The sequence below is a fragment of the Rhodamnia argentea genome, chromosome 9, assembly GCF_020921035.1.
Source record: "Rhodamnia argentea isolate NSW1041297 chromosome 9, ASM2092103v1, whole genome shotgun sequence".
In the NCBI taxonomy this organism is placed as follows: domain Eukaryota; kingdom Viridiplantae; phylum Streptophyta; class Magnoliopsida; order Myrtales; family Myrtaceae; genus Rhodamnia; species Rhodamnia argentea.
The window spans coordinates 25315030-25335565 of NC_063158.1; the positions used below are offsets into that span (position 1 = coordinate 25315030).

Below are 20536 nucleotides of genomic sequence, written 5' to 3' on the forward strand. Positions count from 1 at the left end.
TCCCAAGCAGATTCACACCATAGTGGAAACACTAATGAAGACGATTGCTATGGGATACTACCTGGTATCAACTGGGCGTACATTGCAGACGAAGATGAAGATGAAGATGCAGAAGACTTGGCATCAGATTCTTAAAATACCGTATAATGTACGATGTATTGTAGACTCTCACCGTACAATGTACATCGTAGCGGCTTTTAATTTTTAACCGTAGCATTGTAGCTACGGTAACTTTTTGTGTTTAAATAGATAGGCGGAGGACGTTGGGAAGGAGAACGTTTTCCTCTCTTCTCCGTAACCCTTCCAAGGACCTCCTTCACACTTTGAGAGTTCAGATCCCTTCTCTCTCCCTTCTAACCCTTTTGACGACCATCTTCCCTAGCCGACCCTAGTGAAGAGCTAACCCCGTTACCTTGAAGACCCTCTCTCTTACTTCCCGGAGATTTTCCAGTAAGTACCTAGATCTTTCCCCGATCTATTTCTTTTCTTCTCGGATCTACTCCGGATCTTTCTGTTTTTGGAGCTTTTAGACACGGATCTACGGATCTTTTGATGTAGTCTTTTGATTCTATGATATACATTGTGAAGTTTTGACACTTATAGCTCGATACCCACGGATCGCGGAAGGCTCTGCCTCCTACTTGTGGTGTTTAAAGCTGTGTTTCTTACATTCTGCAGTTTATTTTCTGCATTTCATATCATTCCCCGTAATCGGAAGGCCGTGCCTCCTACCGGTGGTCTGTCTCATGCCCCTTAACATACTTCTGACTTAAATTGATCTAGTTATTAAGTGAACAAACTGCGGAGTCCTTCGGGAGCCCTCCCCTCGTCTTGATTAACTTCGGCGGGATTTGTTCTTAATAACTCGACCAATGAGAAAGTCAGATCCCCCGACCCCTCACATGCATTATCTTCTATTTTTATTTATATATTCTATCTGCTTACATATTGTTATAATTTTGACTTGTATAACTTTGATCCGGGAACTTGTTACTGTTATTTGTGACTTAATCCATTCTTCGGACTTTAGAAGCTATTTAATACATTCTTTATATTTCAGACGTTATTGACTTCCATATCTTGTTTTCTTCTGCATACTTTCATCATTCTTTTCATCAATCTTCAATCTTAATTTGTATTTTATGTATGTGTCCATCGATCCAAGAGACCTATGGTTATATATATATATATATATATATATATATATATATATATATATATATATATATATATATATATATATATCAAGCAATTACGTGAGACTAAGCATTGTGGATTTGGATGTAAATTAGGACATCATTCCCCGTTGATCTCTCTGATAAGTTCGTTCTCTCACACTTGACTTCAATTGCATGATCAGGTTAGCTTCTACACCATTTCGGAACACAGTGCATGTGCAACCAAACAGAAGCACATAGAAGAATTATGAGTACAACTATCTGTATATACTTAAATGTATGTGGGTGTCAATTATGTATGATCGTACGTACCTACATACATGGGTACGTATATGTGTGTAATGCACTTTTGATGTCGTATCTATCCCAGAACGGAAGGGCGACAGGCACCGAATTGCAACTAACATAGGAAATATATAGGAAACATGAACGAAGAGATAGCCTCAACATACTCGCTGGCTGGATGATGAATGACGGAGTTCAGTTGCTCAAAGGCAGAACCAGCAATTACACTCCCGATTTCAAGAGATGATAGAAATATGAAGCCTTAAAATTTAGACATGATCGTCAGTACTTGTAGGCAGGAAAAGGAGAAAAAGCTTCAATACAATCCCAGGCAGACAACCCCGGATGAACGAATTAACAAAACCACGGCAAGTTAAATCATCAAAATGAAGTTAATTTCCATCGACACGAATCACCAAATCAATTCGATGCAATTAGAAACTTATAAGTTGAGAGATAAGAAGAGAAGAACCTGACTTACATTTCAGTAATGGGCTTGAGAAAAGGAGCTACTCTCTCGATTCCGTCAACGCTTGCCAGAGAGTGCACAAAAGCAATGGGTATCATGGAAAAGAAGGTGAGGAAAAAGAACACACCGGCCATAATCAGTTTTCTAATGTTGAGAGAAGAATATGGGATGGCAAGGTTTTGCCAAAAACATCACCTGGCTCTGGAGCCCAATCAGTGAGCCATAGAGTGGGATCTCCGCTTTGTTGAGTCTGCACAGATAGCGGCACCCCATTTAGTTTTGAGGAAAACAAATGCAGCAGGCATTATAGCCTCTGGATCACTTGCAACTTTCTCTCTTTCTGCAACTATCTGAACAGAGGATGATTCATTACATTAGTTTGATCCTCTATTAATTGTCTAGTTTTCACAGAGACGAACCTAGGTATCAGTTGCTTGCTTAGTTTATCATTTTCCAAAGTATAATAATCAAAAGCATCAACCTTATCCCCACAGAGCCCAAGAAAACCAGTCTGGTAAAAGGAGGACAGTCACGAAATGGGGTAAGGGACCCAAAGTACCAAGGGAAAAGAACCATTGAAACTATCAGCTGAACATGAAGTCTCGTAGAAATCTCCGATACTCTTAAGTACCTTTGTAAAGGGTCTTTTTGAACTATTTCTAGTATATTTAAGCTGGTAATAGTCTTGCCAGTTCTGCATTTTCTTCCTCTTCTTGACCAACTGAGCAAGTTTGTTAGCGTTATACACCATCTGCAGAAAATTTAAAAGTAAGGAATTGAAGACAAAGTATTATATCCGAATAAAACTATGCACTAACGATTCCATGGATGGAAATGAACTTGATACATTAGAAGATGATAATCCTATAGCCAACAACGTTGACAAAAACCTGAAGCAATTTAAATTGAAGAATGGGCCAAAACTTTCTCACAGGTTAACAGAAGGCCAATAGTAAGGACAAGAGAACAAATGACTAGCCCTGAAACTATCTAGGAAATGGCCAACAGCAACAGCTGGTACATTTCCTAATGGACGGGGTGAGGCAGCCTCGAAAAGGATGGGGAGAAGGGAATGCTTTCTGGTTCATGTACCATGCCACCGTGGATAGTGGACATTTTATTACCTAATCTCTGGTATCAAAAGAACAAACTTTTGCAGCAATGAATGGTGTACAAAGCGCAGAGCAAGATTCAACTATACCAAAAGGGAATGGTCACACAGACAGAAGCTATCGCAGATCCTAGTTAGCAGCACAATGACCAAATGGGTTTTACATAGCGTCATGTCTGAATCTTGAACAAGAACCATGAAGCCATGACGTGACCGTTCCCATAGGAAGTATCAACCAATATTTACTCCAGAAACACATTCAGTTTCATTAAGCAAACCTGATGGTTCATATACTGATCCGGATGATTAACCAAGAAAAAGTGCTCCACAAGTTCACTAACAGACTCATCTGGATCCTGAGGAACATTTCTGACAAGCACCTGTTGAAAGTTGGTCCCACGGAAAAACATAGCTTGTTATGGAGAAACCCTTGCAATTCCTATCCTCCAAGTTCCAAAGTTAAAGATTACAACCAAATCAAGGTTACTAAACAATCATTTATCTAGTTTAATTGGCACCAAAGATACATAGGCAGTCCACCCTACCGAAAATTGATCAGGGCATCGCTGTTCTGATGCAAGAAACTGCAGCCGCATTGAAGCAACTGGCCCCTACTCGTTAAGCAACACAGCATGTCCCAAAGGTGAAGACGTAAGCCATCATAATATGAGCCCAAAACCTGCCACATGACGTGTCAAAAGAATAGGTTGATAATAAGCCAATACCAAAATATTACCAGAGTTTAGTAAACATTGAGTTGATGGTACCCATATAAATGAAGATAGCATTTTCTTTTCTCAAGTTTATTGAAGGTAAGTTGGATCTCCTGCTTTGATTTCCTTAGCAATCTAGATGGCAATAACTTTCTGCATAATAAATCCAGTAACAACCAAGTAATGCAAGATTTATCTATATCCATGACAGCTAGCTGAACTGTATTTCCGACCAACATGGAAAAGGGTCATATTTGTAGTTGGGTTCAAGTGAAGTCAGAAATCATGACTATCATAATGAATGTACTCAGTTTAATACAACCATATTCCAATAAAGTACATAAGGTTACATCGACAATTTCCACCACTAGTCCTTATCAAATAATTGGTCAGAAAGGAAAAAACAAATATTAAATGATGGTTTCATAACATTCAATCATGTAAATGTCAGCACACGTAGCATGACGTCTCATATGTTGACTGGATTAACGGCCACTGTGGAACCTTGGCAAAGGTAACCGTCCATGGTTACAGATTTGGTGAACCCGCTAATTACAGAATAATTGTTTTCCAAATTTTCAATGAAACTCTTGAATATTCCCTTTCATCCTGGGCTTAATTGCTTCAATCCAACTAAAGACTACAGAAGATTAAAGGTAAAGCCCATAAAGCATGCCTGATGAAAATAAGCAACAGGTCCACTATAATTGGAGTCAACCCCCAAACTGAATACCAACTATCAGCTTATCAACCACATTAACAAGAAAGCCAGATCACAATAAGCATAAGATCCATACCTACTTGATCAAAGTGGGACATTTGAAATTGAGAGTATGTCAATATAGCTAGAAGTTACATTCTTAAGTTTGGCCAGCTCTAGAGTGCTATTCGCCAATTTACAGCTACCAATATAGTCCACGCCAGGAATGTTAAGAGGAACAAAGATCTTCAGTCTGCATCAATGAAATGGAGAAATTAGAAGTGCAGTTTCTAATGCATCTACAGTTTTGCATTGACAACTGAACAGATTCTTAGCTATACAAGATGGTTTTATAGAATATTTCCTGACTTGTTTGGTGTATGAATAAATTGCACTCCAGCATCCTCATAACAGAGAAAAACAACAGTGCAACATGCTTAGTGTAAAAAGAGCTAACTTGGCTGTGCTTATATCAACCTACAATTGAACAAGTAGCCAATGTTACCATATTTGTTCTTTCCCCCATTTTGAATTCGTGAAACTTCATCAATGTCTACAATTCACAAACGCACCAAAATTGCATATCACACAACAAAAGCTACAAAAATGATGGAGGTCCTTTCAATGGAGGTGCTGCAGTGGCGTTGTCATAGCTGAGTTGTGATGGTGCTGAAACTTGTGAAGCGCCAATATCTTAACGTGTACCGAACAATTTATTGAAGCTGAAGCTATCTTTTTGAAGCTATAGCTTTTGCCTGCAAATATACAAAACACCATCTGAGTCTAACCTGAGGTGCCTCTTTTATGATAATTGGCATAGAGGTTCTCAGTCCTGTACCACAACCAGTAGCATCCCAAGTTTAACTTAACTGAAGGCCAGAACTTGAGTGTGATATCATTTTAAACTTGAGTAAGATGTCGCTTCAAATGGAATTATGGGTGCATCTTGACATGCCTGTAATCCACAAAATGCAACAAACAAAAGCAAACAAAGCTGATCCTGCAATTGTAATATAAAACATATGATGGCACTATCGTCCTGAATCCAGCTGCGTAAACCCAAGATGAATTAACAAGAGACAACGGCGTCAATCAATTGAGGAATGGCACATCCATACAAAAGGAAGAGAGGTCAAAATCTACTTCAGCATACCCCATCAGATAGATTCTTAAATAGACAGCAGAATCCAATCCCCGCATGGTCAATAAGTTCTGGTTCAGGCATTTGGAGCGTATCTGGCATCCATTTTAAGAAATTTACTGTATGACTGGTAGTCTAAGTTGACAAACTTGTTAACATAAGCCTCCGAATGAGACACGGACTACTTCGTAAGTCCCTGAAATACCATTTGGGGTAATATACTCTATCACCAAAAGGTTGAAGCCTTAAAATGGGAAATGCCACAAAAAACACAAATGCACTGAGAATACTGATTGCTCCAGCAAGTCCTATATCCGAAAAAGTAGCCATTTGTCCGTTCCCTTTAAGAAAAAAGAAGGAAAAAAAAAAATTAGCCCCCCTGCAGAAAAAGAAAAAGAACATCAGCACAATCTGTCAATTCATAAATTTGAGAGACATTGAAAAGTAATATCATCACGTAGTTCCATTCCATCAGAAGGAACAACGAGTGAAAATAAAACTAAGACAAGAAGCAAGCAAGTTATAATGAAATGAGAAGCACTTAATCCCAGGCAACCATGATTCGCCATCCCATGTTCCAGGTGTATCGATTTTCCTCATAGAGTCAACCAGTAAGGAAAAAAAAAAACGAGGCACGCTTCAAGCATTCGCTGTGCGACTGCATCAAAACCGCATTCCCCCTGACTACACACAAGAGTGACCCCACAGTACCCCACAGTCATCAGCCAACCGACCACTTAACTTACAACTTGCTCTCCTCTCAAACCTTAAGTGGCAAGACCAGTCCCCACGCTCAAGTTTGCATAAATTTCAAAAGCTGAGGAATCACTCACAAATTCCTGGACAAAAAGCAAACAAGACCAGTCCACATGCTCAAGTTTCCTTAAACATCAAAAGTTGAGGAATCACTCACAAGTTCCTGGAAAAAGCAAACAGATTTTTCTCTTTTGCTAGGTGGTAAGCATACCTCCGTGCAAGTCCCTCTTATGATCGTTTTGAAGCGCCAAGCTTCATCAGTGAGCAGGCCACAGAGCAACAATTTCAGCTTTTGCTAGACAGGTTCACGTTTGTGTGGAGGGTCGCCTCAAGAAAAGGAGAGAATGGTTATAAATATAATGCTTGAAAAAGACAGAATGGCATAAGGGTTGGTAACCAAGCTTCCCAAATAAATTTTTGTTAAACTATTGAAAAGTGATGAATAATGTTTCTCTTTCTTCCTGAAAAGTTCCAAATTACTGTGACTCCGTGGAAGACCAAATTGCTAAATGGCCGACAAAGATTCACGGGTAAAAAAAGGGTGAAAGCGAAAGGTTCTTCATACATCACATCCAATCGAAAAAAAATTGGAAAAATGATGCCTTTACGCTCCAAAACTTTTCGCCATACCACTTTACTGCTGCTTTGGAGAAAAAACAATCTTTCAAGTGCCTCTCCGACGACAAAATCCGGCAAAAAATGTTAGTTTGAGAAGTTGCAGAGAGTGCAGAGGAAGGCGTTCCCTGCTCTTTTCCAAGCGTCGACCCAAATCAAAAAGCAGAGAATCAGTTTGAGAAGTTGCAGAGAGTGCAGAGGAAGTTCACTCGCTGGTCTCTTTGATTCCTCTGGCTGATAACGCCGCCCCGCCTGGCTCCGACTCTGCTTGTCTCTCGCTTTTCTGGCCGCGAAGCTCCAGGATCTTGAACCTCGTTTGAGGCTTCGTCGCCGGCGCCAACCCCCAGCGACGAAGCATCCAAGGCCTCATCTTGCCAGTTGATCAACCGATTGGAACCAGAAATCCTTCCTTGTCGAGTTATCCCTCTCCTTGCCCTGTTTTAGCTTCAGCTGAACATACTTCGATACACTAACTGTCAATCGCCGGGTTTTCGATTCGTTGATTCATTCATCCTTGTTAACGATTAAATAAGGTTTTAATCAACCCATTCCATCGCGTGCTCTTCATATGTTTGATAGTTTGCTTCAGAGAGGTTTTTGAAGATGGCCTAGCTAAAGTTTTCCATTGACGTTGATGCTCATCTCAGCTGCACAAGAGAGAATGTGAAAGGGAAGATGACCCAGATAGTCTCCTATACTTTGGCCTAATTTGCAGCTTCGTCCCCGAACTTTCAATTTATTTAACGTAGTCGCCAAACTTTGGTACATGTTCAAATAGTCATTGAACTATATGAAGTTATTTAATGTTGTCCTGAACTTAAATTAATGGAAGGCTAACATTTGATATTTTTATATAGTACAGTACTAAATTGAACAGTTATAAAAAGTTCAGAAATCATATTGAACAAATTAAAAGTTCATGCATGACGTTACACATCAAAACAAAGTTCGGAAATCATTTGGGTCATTGTCCAAATCAGAAACAAAGCAACAAAAATCAATTAGGAAAAGAGGGAGCCAAGATTAGCAAGTTGGAATCTCGCCGTTTCAAGGGCAAATCACGGCTGATTAAAGAACAATCTTCAGCAATAATTTGGCAATTTTATTGATTCAAAAATAAACACGTCTCGGGTTTTTGATATTGATTGATTTAGTTTTCAGCGTTCATGCAACTAATGCATGGACACTTTGGGAAAATATTGGGAAACAAAAGGCTAAAAGATTGCACGACATATTGATTTAAACGAAGAGAGAGTCTACCGAGAATGGGCTCAAGACGATTCTCGCAGCCAAGTCGCAGGCTCACAAATCTCTGGTTCGGAAAAGCAAGGCAGGCTCTCTTGTTCTACTTGGCCTCTGACCCGCCCATAACAGAATGGTGGCAAAACCAATTGGCGTAATTAACATGAAAACTTAGTTAGCACTTGGGAGAGAGCCCGTGTTTAGCGTATGCGCCACCTCACAAAATGATTATTCACGCCCGCATAGCAACTTGTCGAACTCATCGTCTCAGGAGTGTCGTGACACGCCGAGAGCCGTTGAAACTCGGTAAATAAATCTTCAAGATGACAAGCCATTAAATAACTCAAAAGGCGCGTTAGCCCAACTGGTGGAGCGGAGTCGATCAGCTTGGTGCCAGGATGTGGATCTTGTGCAAGATCAAATGTTGTAGGACTATATTCAGGTGACTGGCAAGCCAAATTACGAAAATGAATGATGCTTATACTACATAAACTCCACGTAATTGACTAAATGGTTAAGGAACGGATATATGTTCGCGGGCTGTATGCGCGACATTGGTTCGGTTTCTCACGCTACCCGGCGCAAACAATTCATATTTGAGTCAACAAACCGAGTCTTGGCTCTTTTTCTCTGGTTGTCATCGAGCCGACAGAGTTAGAGATTTGATAACCCGATTGCGTTTAGAAGATTTATTTCTTTCTTTCTGGACTCGACAATTGCGTTTTCAGAGTTTTCCCTTTTTGCCACATTCATCAGAGTACGTGAATTGCAATCACTGGATGACACGTAAAGAACAGAATGCATAGAGAGAAGAGAGCGCACAACGGGAATAACAAACAGCCCATGTCGAGTTCAAAAGGCGAATTACTTCGAGTCACCCTGGTCTTAGATCGGTCAGGCAGCTTCTTCATCTCTAAGAAGAGGGAGAACTGGGCTAGAAAGTACGAAGCCATCGATTCGGTAGCTAGACACATTGTAGGGAGCATCTAGGTAAGATGAATGATCGGGCACTCGAAAAGTGTCTTCTTCAGCTGAAAGAACTTCTGGCTTATATATGAGCCTATCGCCCAGTAGCATAGATAAGGGATATACTGGCTTTTTCGACATCCAAGCTCATCGCTGGAAATGGGAAGAGGACGGTAGGGGGAGCAACATGGCAAGCCCTTGCAACTTCCCAACCTTTGGCCACTAGAAATTACATAGCTTGTGCCTTCTTTTCTGTCGAGCCATCGAGGTCCATCACAATCCCGTGTAGCGTGTACAAGTCCAGGGAGACGGGCTGAACAATGATCTCGAGTCTCTCATAGTTCATAAATTACCAATGCAGCCGTTTCTTGTTAAGCTACCAAACAGAGTAAACTTACCTCTCTCATAACTAGTCAATCCTCCTCCTAACTGAAATATTTCTAGACATCCAATCCTCTCATAAGAAAACATCAGAGTCACGGGGGCTTACATTGTATACCAGGATTTGTCTCAGATGCAAGTATAACCCGCTCAACGACCCACCTATCATCTGTACAACAAAATACTCACCGAGTGTTTTTTGGTTGATAGTATCATCTAATTCACAAGAAACCCTTCGGTCTAAGGGCTTAATTTACAGCTAAAGCACAAGTCCCCTGCCTGAAACTTAAGGCCGGGAATCTTCATGAACCTCAGGCAGAGAGGGTGATGACGTTGCACTGATTCTGCTAGGCAGCGGAGTGTTCCTACGGGACGACCTCTTTGTCGGAACTAGGACACTATCTTTTTCCCACTTCTCACCATCGTAGTCATCGTCTTCATCATCATCGTCAGCACTTTTGAATACTGGGTGGAGATATGCATTTTGAAGGAAGCTCTTCAGGTTCAGGTTCGGTTCCCTCGCACGCTCTAGAGTGTCCTTCATCATCGCCTCCTGGAAACAATAGCCAAATCAAAAAAAATTCAGCTTTGTTTTGTTTTGTTTTGATTTTTACTTTTCCCCAATGATCAGCAGCACAGACCTATTTAGATTATCCAAATTATCAAGATCAAAAAGATACAACCGTACAGCACAGTTACACAAATCCAGAAACCTCTTTCTGGCCTGTCTCCTCATTACTAGTTAGCTCTTATTCCGATGGACTGGCCCTATTAGTGGTACCAGAAAAAGATCTCATCAGGATGTTTAATGCTAATGGCCTTCGCTGAATGATTAGCCAAAACTAAAAGCAACAATCAACTTCTGTTTAGGTGCTGGGATCCAGCAAAGTGAAAAGATATCGAGCAGGTTAGCAAAATTAAAGAATCTCCAGCAGAACAGTTAAATTACTTCTATGGACATAAAAACGCCTGCATTTGCAAAGCAAATTCCGGACCTGTAATGGATATCTAACAAATGCAGGTTCATAACGGCCTTTGCAGAAACTATGGAAAGAGATGGTGAGAACTGGAAGAGCAATCAGAAATGGAGTTGAAGTGGCAGCTTCCTTTGTAGCCATCAGTCCAAAAAGAAGCAACTGTGATATAACCAATGCAACAATAACGCGACCATGCACATCAGGCCAGAATGCTGCAGCACTTTCGTATTCCTGATTGTAGACGTTTATTATCTGAAATATTCAAAAGATGTTAGATTAACACAATGGAATCATATATTCAAAAGATGTTAGATTAACACAATGGAATCATAGAAGAAAGAAGAAGAAAAATGCTTCAAACATGGGCTTACTAAAAGAACAAGAAATTATGTATATATGATTTTATAAGAGCCCGGAGGATATCCCCATGTGAATCCCTGTTGAGAGAAAAAACTGAACTGAATACTTGGTTAGGTCAATGTGACCCCAAGCTATCTATTTATAATAAAGCCAAAAGGCCAAGAATTATAATATCGCCCTTATTGCTGCTATTCATAAAATAATAACGAAAATAGACAAATATGCCCCATCGGCCAAATACTCTCAACAATCCCAAATACAAAGTCGATCCCTATAGGCTGCTGTAGAAATTCTCCAACACCATTTATCAATAAAACACAAAATTCTCAACACCGTGACCTGAGAAGTTATGCTACATGTAATGACATTTACATTTTTAGAATGTCAAGAGACTCTTATTTTTTAACCTCCATTTTTTTTATTTTTGACCTTTTTTTTTTTTTGGTCGAATTTGACCAATTATTTGAAAAGGACTAGCTTTGGCTTTATATGGTGTTGAAAATTGCTGGCGTTATTTTGTCTCCTGTATTAGAATGTGGTGGTCTTAAATTGGAGTACAGTCATTATGATAGTCATGATTTCTGACTCCACTTCAACTGAAACATAAGTATGACCTATTTCCACGTTTGTCGGAAATACAGTTCAGCTAGCTATCCTTGATATAGATAAATCTTGCACCACATAATTGGTACATGATTTAGATGTTTCTTGTGAAGAGGAAATGTCATTCTCTTTATGTGTTAAGCAGAAAAGTTATCGCCATCTAGAGGAAATAAAAGCAGGAGGTCCAACTTACCTTCAATAACATGAGAAAGTAATATCGTTTTCATTTGTATGAGTGACATGAATTCAATGTTTAGTAACTCTGGTTATATTTTGCTATAAGCTTTACTTTCAAGTCTTTTAATGCATCATGTGCTGCAGAAATTCTATAACGCCATCGATCAAGAAACAACAAAAATTTCAATACCATGACCTCCTCTAGATTCTCACCAACCTGGGTTTTTAGGTAAAGAATTCAAGTGAAATACAGTTCTTGAAAAATGATAGTGCACAACATAAGAACCACCTATATTCAATTGTTCGTGAATCTTACTTATTATTACAACTCCCTAGTGATCCCCAATAACTCATAAATACTTTCCTATAACAGTACGTCGTCTACTTATGGGTATATTGGGTTGTTGGGCATGCAGAGACGTACTAAATACATAACTAATGAGAATATGCAAACATCATTGGGGCATTAAAGCATTTTAATGTTTATGAAAATGTGATCAAAAAAGAGTTTGCCTTGACCTCAAGCCAGCCAATAACAGTACAATGGCAGTGTGGAAGTCTTTTAACTCAATTCAATGGGTATGAACTCCAAGATTTAACTCTTACGAGAAAATGCTATAAGGATTTTGCTTGACTTCAACCCATAATAAAAGTATAAAGTAGGCATGAAAGTTTTTCACACAATTCAGCAGGCAGGAACTCCGAGTTTATACCACTGATTGACATTCCAATCCTGTATCATTAATCCCAATTATTAAGTCCTCTATAAGCCCACTTCTCCTCTTCTACAGCACTCCCAAGCGATATAAATTTCTACCACTCCACAAAGTTAAATGATACCCAAGAGACATCAACTGGAACCACCACATGTAATGTCATTATAACTGAGATTAATCATGAGTGAAAGTCCTCTAGCTGTTCCTACATTTTGGGCATATGAGCAGATGAAACTTAGAAGAAGATATTCCCAATGATTATCTTCACAATACCTGATGACGAAACACCACATAAGCCAGGCTAAAGAAAACGAGTATGAAGGGAAGCAAGGCAGGTGTCACTGTAGCATATACAAGGCCCAGTAAGAAGTACAACTGAATTTGAGGTTCTCCAGTGTTGAAACCAATGCTTCCAGGATCCATTGCCTCCTCCCTATCCTTTTCAGTTTTCACCAAGAGAAAATTCTTCAAGTGGTAGATTATTAAAGGCTTCAGCATTAAAATCTCTCCCGCTATTCCAGCCCAACCATCGACCATAATATAAGAAATGAAGAAAGTTGCTCTTTGGGGAATGGCCATCCCAATTGTTTTAGGAATGCTGCCAAAAAATGGAACATATATAACATTCTTCTGCAGAAGAACAGCTAGCAAGTACATAAAATTAGAGAAAGATCTGCTGCCTAAAGTGCAACTGCTTAAAAGGCGAATACTGTGATCCAGAACAAAGTCACGCAAAGATCGACTAACTTTAGTGCACTCATCATATTCTAATCTTAAGTCAAGGCCCAGTATAGTAGCCGAAACAATATCCCCCTTCCTCCCTCCCTCCCTCCCTCCCTCTCTCACGCGCATGCACGAGCAGGGCATGCACAATCAAACAGAAACACAGTATAAACATGAGTGCAACTATCTGTTTATCATTGTGTACACATGAATGTGTAGATATGTCTATTTTATATACGTTCGCATACTTACGTGTGTGCAATGCACTTTTGGCCTCCTATCTATCCCAGGACAGAAGGACAGCAGGTACCAAATTGCAATTGATTTGGAAATATAAAGGAGACATGAAAGAAGAAGATAGGGTTGACATACTCGCTGGGCGACTGATGAATGAACGAGTTCAGTTGCTGGAAGGCAGAACCAGCAACTATGCTCCCGAGGAATACATTCACGAGATTGAAAAGATAATATCTAGTTGCTGATCTCCTTTCAAGAGATGACAGAGATATGAAGCCTTCAAATTTAGACATGATCATCAATATTGTAGGCAGGAAAATGAGGAAAAGCTTCAATGCAATCCCAGGCAGAAAACCCTGGATAAACGACTTAATGAAACCGCTGCAATTTAAATAATCACAATAAAGTTAATTTCCATCAACATATGTCGCTATGTCAGTTTGATGCAATTAGAAACTAATAAGTTGAGAGATAAAGAAAGAAGAACCTGACTTACACGTCAATAATGGGCTTTATAAAAGGAGCTACTTTCTCGATTCCCTCAATGCTTGCCAGAGATTGCACAAAAGCAATAGGTATCATGAAAAAGAAGGTGAGGAAAAAGAAAGCGACAGCCATAATTAGTCTTCTGATTGTGAGAGAGACATATGGGATGGCAAGGTTTTGCCAATACACATCACGTGGCTCTGGAGCCCAATCAGTGAGCCATAGAGTTGGATTTCTGCACTGTTGAGTCTGTGCACAGACAGCAGCACCCCATCTAGTTTTGAAGGAAACAAATGCAGCAGGCACTATAGACTTTGGATCACTTGCAACTCTCTCTCTTTCTGCAACTACCTGAATAGGAGATTATGCATAACATTAATTCGATCCTCAATTAAGATCGTTCAGTTCTCACAGAAACGAACATAGGTATCAGTTGCTTACTTCTTTTGATAGTTTCTCAATTTCCGAAGTATAATAATCGAGAGCATCAACCTTTTCCCCACAGAGCCCAAGAAAACCAGTCTGGTAAAAGGAAGATATCATGAAGTAATGTAAGTGACCCAACGCATCAAGGAAAAAGAACCATTAAACTATCAGTTGAAGATGCAGTCTCCTACAAATCTCTGATACTCTATATTACCTTTGTAAAGAATCTTTTTGAATTATTTCTATCATACTTAAGCTGGTAATAGTCTAGCCAATTCTGCATTTTTTTCTTCTTCTTGACCAACTGAGCAAGCTTGTTTGCGTCATACACCACCTGCAGAAATTTCAAAGTAAGGAATTGAAGACATAGTATTATGTCTGAATGAAAGCATGCAGTGACATTTCCAAGGATGGCAATGCATATGACACATTAAAATATGAAAATGATCTGTCGAACGAAGTTGGAAAAAAAAAAAAAAACTGTCTCACAGGTTAACAGAAGGCCGATAGTAAGATCAAAACTTCGAATTCTTCAATTGGCCAAAACTTTCTCACAGGTTAACAGAAGGCCAATGGTAAGATCAAAAGCACAAATAACTGGCCTGATGCTATCCAAGAAGCGGCCAGCAGCAACAGCCAGTAAATCTTCCTAGTTGACAGGGTGAGGCAGCAAAGGGTCAAAAAGAAGGGGGAGAAGCGAATGTTTTCTTGCTCGTGTACCACGCCAGCATAGATAGTAGATATGGTATTACTTAAAGTCTATGGTGTCGAAGCATTAACTTTGGCGCAATTAATGGTATAAAGCGCGGAACGAGATTATGAATACCAAAACGGAATAGTCACAGAGACAGAAGCTCTCACAGATCCTAGGAAGCAGCACGATGAGCTAATAGATTTCCATAGAAAGTATAACCATATTTATTCTACAAAAGACATTCAGTTTCATCAAGCCAACCTGATGGGTCAGATAATGATCCGGGTGATTAACCAAGAAAAAGTGCTCCACAAGCTCACTAACAGACTCATCTGGATCTGGGGGAACATTTCTGACAAGTACCTGTAAAAAAATTCAGTTCCACGAAAAATGTAGCATGTTACGGAGAAACCATTGGAATTCCAAGCGTCCTAGTTCCAAAATTAAAGATTATAACCAAATCAAGATTTATAAACATTCATTAATCTAGTTTAATTGGCACCAGCAATACATGCAGTCCACCCTACCGAAAATTGATCAGCACGTCGCTGTTCAGATGCAAGAAACTGCAGCCGCATCGAAGCAACTATCTCATACTCCTTAAGCAACACATAGCATGTCCAAAAGGTAAAGACATAAGCCATTATAATATGAGCCCAAAACCTGCCAAGTGATGCATTAAATGAATAGTTTAATAATAAGCCAATAAAAAATGTAACCAGAGCTTATTAGACATTGACTTCATGTTATGCAAGCAAATGAAGATAACATTACTTTCTCACATTTATTGAAGGTAAGTTGGACCTCCTGCTTTTATTTCCTTAGTAGTCTAGATGGCAATAACGCTTTTGCTTAACATGTACTCTACTTTATTGGAATGTGGTCTTAAATTGGAGTACATTCATTATGATAGTCACGATTTCTGACTCCGCTTGAACCCAAACACAAATTGTATTTCCAACAATCATGGAAAAGGGTCCTATTTGTGTTTGGGTTCAAGCGGAGTCAGAAATCGTGACTATCATAATGAATTTACTCCAATTTAAGACCACCACATTCCAATAAAGTAGAGTACATCACACCAACAATTCCCAACACCATATAAAGCCAAAACTAGTCCTCCTCAAATAATTGGTCAAAACCCTAAAAGTGTAAATGTCTGTATCCGTAGCATAATTTCTCATATGTTGCCTGGACGAACAGCTACTATGGAACCTCTGGAAAGGAGCCGTCCAAGGTTAAAAATATGGCGAACGAACTAATTAAATTTCTTAGTGAGAAGCTCTTGAATAAATCTTTTTATCCCTGGCTCAATTGTCTCAATGCAACTAAAAGACTACAGAAGATTAAACTTAAAGCCTATAGAGCAAGTCCGAGGAAAATAAGCAATAGGTCCACTACAATTGCAATCAGGCCTCAGATTGTATATCAACTAGCGGCTTATCAACCACTGGAACACAGACTGATCTTCGCAATACAGACAAAGGTAAAGAAAGCCAGATCAAAATAGGAAAAGGTCCCATACCTATTTGATGCTTGTGGGACATTTGAAATCGAAAGTTTGTCAATATCACTAGAAGTTACATTCTTAAGTTTGGCCAGCTCCAGAGTGCTATTCGTCCAATTTACTGGTACCAAAATAGTCCACGCCAGGAATGCCACAGGAACAAAAATCTTCAGTCTGGGTCAATAGCATGGAGAAATTAGAAGAACAGTTTGTAATGCATCTACAGTTGTGCATTTCCAGCTGAACTGATTTTTAGTTATACAGGACGGTTTTAGAGAATATATCCCGACGTGTTTGCTATATGAACAGATTGCACTCCACAATCCTCATAACAAAGCAAAACAAACAGTGCAACATGCTTAGTGTCAAAAGAGCTTACTTGGCTGTAATTAAGTTAACCTGCATACGTACAAGTAGCCAATGTTACCTTATTTGTTCTTTCCCTCGTTTTCACGTCATGCAACCTCTTCCATATTTACAATTCTTAGACGCACCAATACTACATGTAACACAACAAAGAATACAAATGACGCAGGTCCTGTTTTTACTGGATCTAAGGGCCCATTCGGTATTCTATAAAGGTGCTGTGGTGACGTTGTCGTAGCTGAGTTGTGACATGAAGTGACCACACATATTAAAGACTTTTGGCGCTGCATGCTTTAGAGTTGCCCCCTCCGGAGCAACATCTTCGAACAAAGTGGAGCGGCTCCTGGAAAAGCACCTTAGAGATTCTGCAACTTGGGAAGCTTCACAATGTCTAAACACCATATACTCAATGCCACAAACATTTACCAAACACCTTATTTAAGACGAAGCGCTCTTTTAAAAGCTGTAGCTTTTGCCCTGCAAATATACTAAACACCATATAATCTACCCCTAAGCTGCTTCTTTTAAGACAATCGGCATACTGGTGTTCTCATTCTTGTATGACAACCAGTAGCATAAGAATATTTAGTTTTTTTGGTCGAAGCATAAGAATATTTAGTTAACTAAAGGCCACAACTCGAGAACGGTATCATTTCAATCTTGAGTAAGATATTGCTTCAGACGGAGTTAAGGGAGCATCTGACAATGCCTTTAATCCACAAATGCAACTGAAAAATGTCAAAGCAGAAGCAGACGAAGGCACATATGAAGGCACTATTGACCTGCATCCATTTGCCCCAATCTAGGCTGAATTAACAAGAGATAACAACATTAATCAGATGCGGCATGACACATCCATGCAGCAGGAAGAGAGGTCAAAATCTAATTCGGCTTACCCCATCAGATAGATTCTTAAATAAACAGCAGAATCCAATCCCGCATGGTCGATAAGTTCTGATTCCGGCATTTTGAGCGCATCTGGCATCCAATTTAAAAACCTAATGTATGACCAGCAATCCAAGTTGACAAACTTGCGAACAAATGCCCCAGAATGAGTCGGACTGCTTCGTAAGCCCTTGAGATACCATTTGGGGAAATATACTCTATCATTGAAAGGTTGAAGCCTTAAAATGGCAAATGCCACGAAAAACACAAATGCACTGAGAATATTGATTCCTGCAGCAAGTCCTATATCCGCAAGAGTAGCCATATGTCCACTCCTTTACAAAAAGGAAAAAAAAAAGCTCCACCTGCAGAAAAGAAAAAGAATGTCGGCACAAGCTTTCATGTCCTACGTTTGAAAAGAAAATGAGAAATTTGATTCCCCATGAAGTTCCATCATAACCAAAAACGACAGAAAATAAAGGAGACAAGCAAACAAGTTCTAATTGCAATAAAGTGTTCAATCCCTAGCATATTCACTATTAACCATCCCATGCTCTCATACCTCGGTTGATTTTGGGCATTTTCATCAAAAAATCAACCAATAAGGGAAAAATAAGGGACACTTAACCGTATCCCTTCTGCGACTACAGTGAAACAGCATTTCTCCTAACGACACACAAGAGTGATCCCGTACTACACAACAGTGATATGATCATCGATATAGCCAACTGACAAAATTTACTTACAGCTTGCTCTCCACTCAAACCTTAAGTGGCAAGATCAGTCCTTTCGCTCAAGTTTCCATAAATCTCAAAAGCTGAGGAATTACTCACAAGTTCCTGGACAAGCCAAACAAAAATTCTTTACTTTTCTTTTTTTTCTTTTTCTTTTTTTCTTTTTTTCTTTTTTTTGCTGGGTAGGAGGTATACCTCTATGCAAATCTCTCTTATGATCGTTTCAAAGCACCAAGCTTCATCACTGAACAGGCTTTGCACGCACACATCCCGCATGCTGTACGCCACAAAGCAACTATTTCAGCATTTTTTTTACAGTTCCTTGCCTAAAATGCGAAACTCTCTCCAATCTTTCGGCTGATCTCCCTAGTTTTGCGCTAACTTTCCAACCATTCGTTTCACCTCGGACAGAACCTCAGTGCCGTCCTAGACAAAACCAAACCTCCGAAAAATCAAAAACTGTCGACTGAATTGCCGCGCTCGTGCAAGTACCCATCAATAAAAGAAACTAAAACTCCAACCAAGCAACAAAAAAAAGGCACAAAAATCAGGAAAACTATCAACTCACTGTTTCACCGGGCCAATGCTTCCCAGACTAGACCAGCCGCGAGACGAAGCGACAGGAGCGAGGGAGATAGAGGTTGCGATCAGCAGATCCAAAGCCGAATCGGATAGAGCTGGAAGTTCGAATCGCTTGGAGTCCGCGGCTCACACCAAGAACATTCGTCACCTCCCTTCGCAGGCAAAGCACAATCCAGCGCTTCAGAGCACAAGGAAGAAGAAGAAGAAGCAGGGTATCGTCTGCACAGGCTGAAGCTTCATCGCACGAGATAGAGAAGTAGATTTTTTGTGGATAAACGTCGCCTTCTCTCTCTCCGCATTTGCGATTTTTTGTACTTGCAGAAGACGAGCAACGGACAGTGTAGAAGGAGCGCGTGCTGACGCGTCTGTTTCTGGAGTGCGTTAGGTGTGCTGTTCACGTTTCGTGGTGGGGTGGGGGAGATTATGACTGTTTTTCCTTTTAATGCCTTAAGCAAATCTGATTAAAGTCAAATTAGTGGTGATTAGTGAGTGGGGAGGAGAAAGGTATTTTTAGACGCTTTTCTTTGCTTTTTATTTTCTTTTTTTTTCCTTTTATTTTTTATATTATTTTAGTGTCCAGCATGATCTATGGCGAAAACACGAGAAAAAATTGATTGAGTTACCGTTATTAATAAGCAAACATGTGATTGCGGATGTGATAAGGTCTGAGTAGTTGAGATAATTGAAGTCTCCCTTTTCGGCCCGTCTCTCATTCACAGCGTGGCCAGACAGTAACAATTTTGCCAATCGCCTTTTAACATGAAATTTTTTCGTGTCATTTAATTTGATCAATTTAATGAGTACCCTCATGCTTGTCAGCAAAATCCCGAAAATGACAACACTCATGTGTAACCGAAAAAAGGTGAATTCATTGATTATGGCCATGCGATCAAAATAATTGCTATTCCGATAATATGTTTATCTTTTTGCCCTTTACATGTTTAGATGATTGAAATTCATTTTTTTTCCTCGATGGCAATTTCCTTAATCAAAGGGCGTATAACTCACGCATGCACAAAGGTACGTTGCCAAAAGCATGTGCACTGAATAATTGTAATTGTGGCGTAATTAATGTGATTTAATTCAAGTACGGTGACTTTCTTCATTAATTACATGAAGAAGACCGGAAATGTGTGTGTGTGAGAGAGAGAGAGAGAGAAGAGCTCGGCCATGTCGGCAAGCCGCCGCGTTGAAACCGTAACGGCTATTTTTCTCTACTTGGGGCCCATCTTCGCTGGCAATCGCCACGCGCCAGCAGGAGGGAGCGGCCCGTGCCGCGGCCGACGGCAATTGGCGGGAGGTGCTGTCCACGTCAGCACGATGGTTACTGTCGGTGTACAAAAATCAGCGGGTGGGCCCGGGGAAAAAAGATCGATAAAGAAAAGATTTGCGGCGAGGGAGGAGCGACGTGGCTGCCGCGTGGGGGAATCGTGTCGGCCGCGCGTGGGGGTTCTCGGGCTAAGATCTGAATCTGAACCGTCGGAGAGCTCTTAACGTTGATGTCGG

General features: G+C 40.0%; 1 protein-coding gene, 1 long non-coding RNA gene and 1 pseudogene across 5 annotated transcripts; 1 reads left to right on the plus strand and 2 right to left on the minus strand.

The window, feature by feature from the left end:
- The window catches only part of LOC115742861, a 40540-nt pseudogene extending 34554 nt beyond the window's left edge, over nucleotides 1-5986 (minus strand).
- Nucleotides 5987-9603: 3617 nt separating this feature from the next.
- Nucleotides 9604-19338, minus strand: LOC115742860 (calcium permeable stress-gated cation channel 1-like). 4 transcript variants are annotated; one of them, XM_030677374.2, is made up of 13 exons: nucleotides 19017-19338; nucleotides 18644-18725; nucleotides 17726-18079; nucleotides 16482-16637; nucleotides 15484-15619; nucleotides 15218-15319; nucleotides 14477-14596; nucleotides 14278-14358; nucleotides 13847-14187; nucleotides 13486-13731; nucleotides 12664-12988; nucleotides 10553-10786; nucleotides 9604-10110 (listed from the first exon to the last, which is right to left on the minus strand). In XM_030677374.2, exons 3-13 carry the CDS (start codon nucleotides 18037-18039, stop codon nucleotides 9844-9846), a joined length of 2322 nt encoding a protein of 773 aa, XP_030533234.1. In that variant the 5' UTR covers nucleotides 18040-18079; nucleotides 18644-18725; nucleotides 19017-19338; the 3' UTR covers nucleotides 9604-9843. The 4 variants fall into 4 exon arrangements, with proteins under 4 accessions (XP_030533234.1, XP_030533231.1, XP_030533232.1 ...); XM_030677371.2 differs by lacking the exon at nucleotides 18644-18725; XM_030677372.2 differs by lacking the exon at nucleotides 18644-18725 and having other exon boundaries at nucleotides 17726-18073; nucleotides 19013-19338.
- Nucleotides 11689-12172, plus strand: LOC115742863. Its single transcript, XR_004015616.2, has 2 exons — nucleotides 11689-11916; nucleotides 11958-12172. It is a non-coding gene; the product is annotated as an uncharacterized LOC115742863 (long non-coding RNA).
- Nucleotides 19339-20536: the final 1198 nt, after the last annotated feature.